Raw genomic sequence first — 1,267 nt, 5'->3', positions numbered from 1 at the left:
AAGTGTGCATACTCACTTAGCAATGCTTTATTAGTAGTTATTATTTTTTGTGTTTTTTGTAACTACCAAAATATATGTTCTCTGTGGAAAGTTTGCTAAAAATACTGTCAATATGAAATTAGTATTTACCATAGCTTAAAATTTCCTTGTTTGTAATTGTCACAGGAGCTGAGATGGAACAGATCACATGTTTTTATACAAACTAGCAATTTGATTTGTGGAAGCTAATTATTTTTTGAAATGTATGTTTGACATGTTATTGAGACAACATAATTAGATATCGTAATTTTGGAATTAGTTTATTAAGAAGAAAATATCTTTATTTGTTCCATTAATGCATTCCTCTTTTATCATTCAATATAAAATATATAATTTTTCATGGATATTGTACTTCTTCATTGTAAAAGATTGGGTTGTTTTATAGTCTAGTTCAGTCTTTAGTTTTCATGGATATCAATTTCAAAGGTGAAGTGATTTCATTGTCACTATTTTTAGATAAATGTTTCTTTGCATATATAGCCAGAGAAAGTTTGTTGACATAATGGCAAAGGAAGGATGGCAAAAAATTGAAAAAAGCACTTGTGATGTATCTTAGCCATTGCTCTCCTCATTCAGAAGTCTTATTTCGATCCTAACTCACAGGTAACTGATGATGGAAGACCGTGGTTGGACTTGGGACATGTGGTGACTGTTCTGAATAAGTTAGATGCAGGGTCTCCTGATAAGGTGAGTTTTCTTATTTTCGTTCACATTGTGTTGTTTTTATTGTTTTATCCCTGGCTTTCTTCACAGTTGGCTAGATGTGATAATTTACATTCTTGTTGTCATTTTCTTTACCATTTTCTTTGTCGTTACTGCCTTTGTTGTCATTGCATTGTTCATCATCCTTGTCAGTAATAACATTACTTTGATTTATCATTGTATTTCTGTATTCATATTAACATTTTTATTGCAATAATATATTGATTATTAGTACTTGAGGAGACAAATTACATTTGAAAAAGGTAAGCAAAAGGCAGTAGTACATTGTTGTTCATTATACCAGAAGCCAAATACAGTGCCAATCCAGTTTTGTCAGAAAATAAGTTAATTCATGACAGAAAAAATAGAGGTGATTTGTGATGTCTGATTTCCCTCTCTGTCAGGATCAGTAATGATGGTAATGCAGTTTAATGCTTGGGACTCTTATAAACTGGACTAAAGCATTGATGTTAGGATGTGAATATTTATCAGCCTTCAACATGGGAGGTTTACATGGACCCACTAA

General features: G+C 31.4%; 1 protein-coding gene across 1 annotated transcript in view; it reads left to right on the top strand.

Moving 5' to 3' along the window:
* LOC119590827 (PAN2-PAN3 deadenylation complex subunit pan3-like) overlaps nt 1-1,267 on the top strand; it is a gene marked incomplete at its 5' end in the record, with an annotated part of 21,148 nt that overhangs the window by 15,339 nt on the left and 4,542 nt on the right. The window contains 1 exon segment of the mRNA XM_037939583.1: nt 643-726. Within this exon segment, the coding sequence (XP_037795511.1) occupies nt 643-726 (84 nt within the window).

The sequence above is a fragment of the Penaeus monodon genome, chromosome 27 (genome assembly GCF_015228065.2).
Source record: "Penaeus monodon isolate SGIC_2016 chromosome 27, NSTDA_Pmon_1, whole genome shotgun sequence".
NCBI lineage: Eukaryota > Metazoa > Arthropoda > Malacostraca > Decapoda > Penaeidae > Penaeus > Penaeus monodon.
Note: the sequence above shows the minus strand (reverse complement) of the source record. Positions and strands in the feature narration are given on the sequence as shown.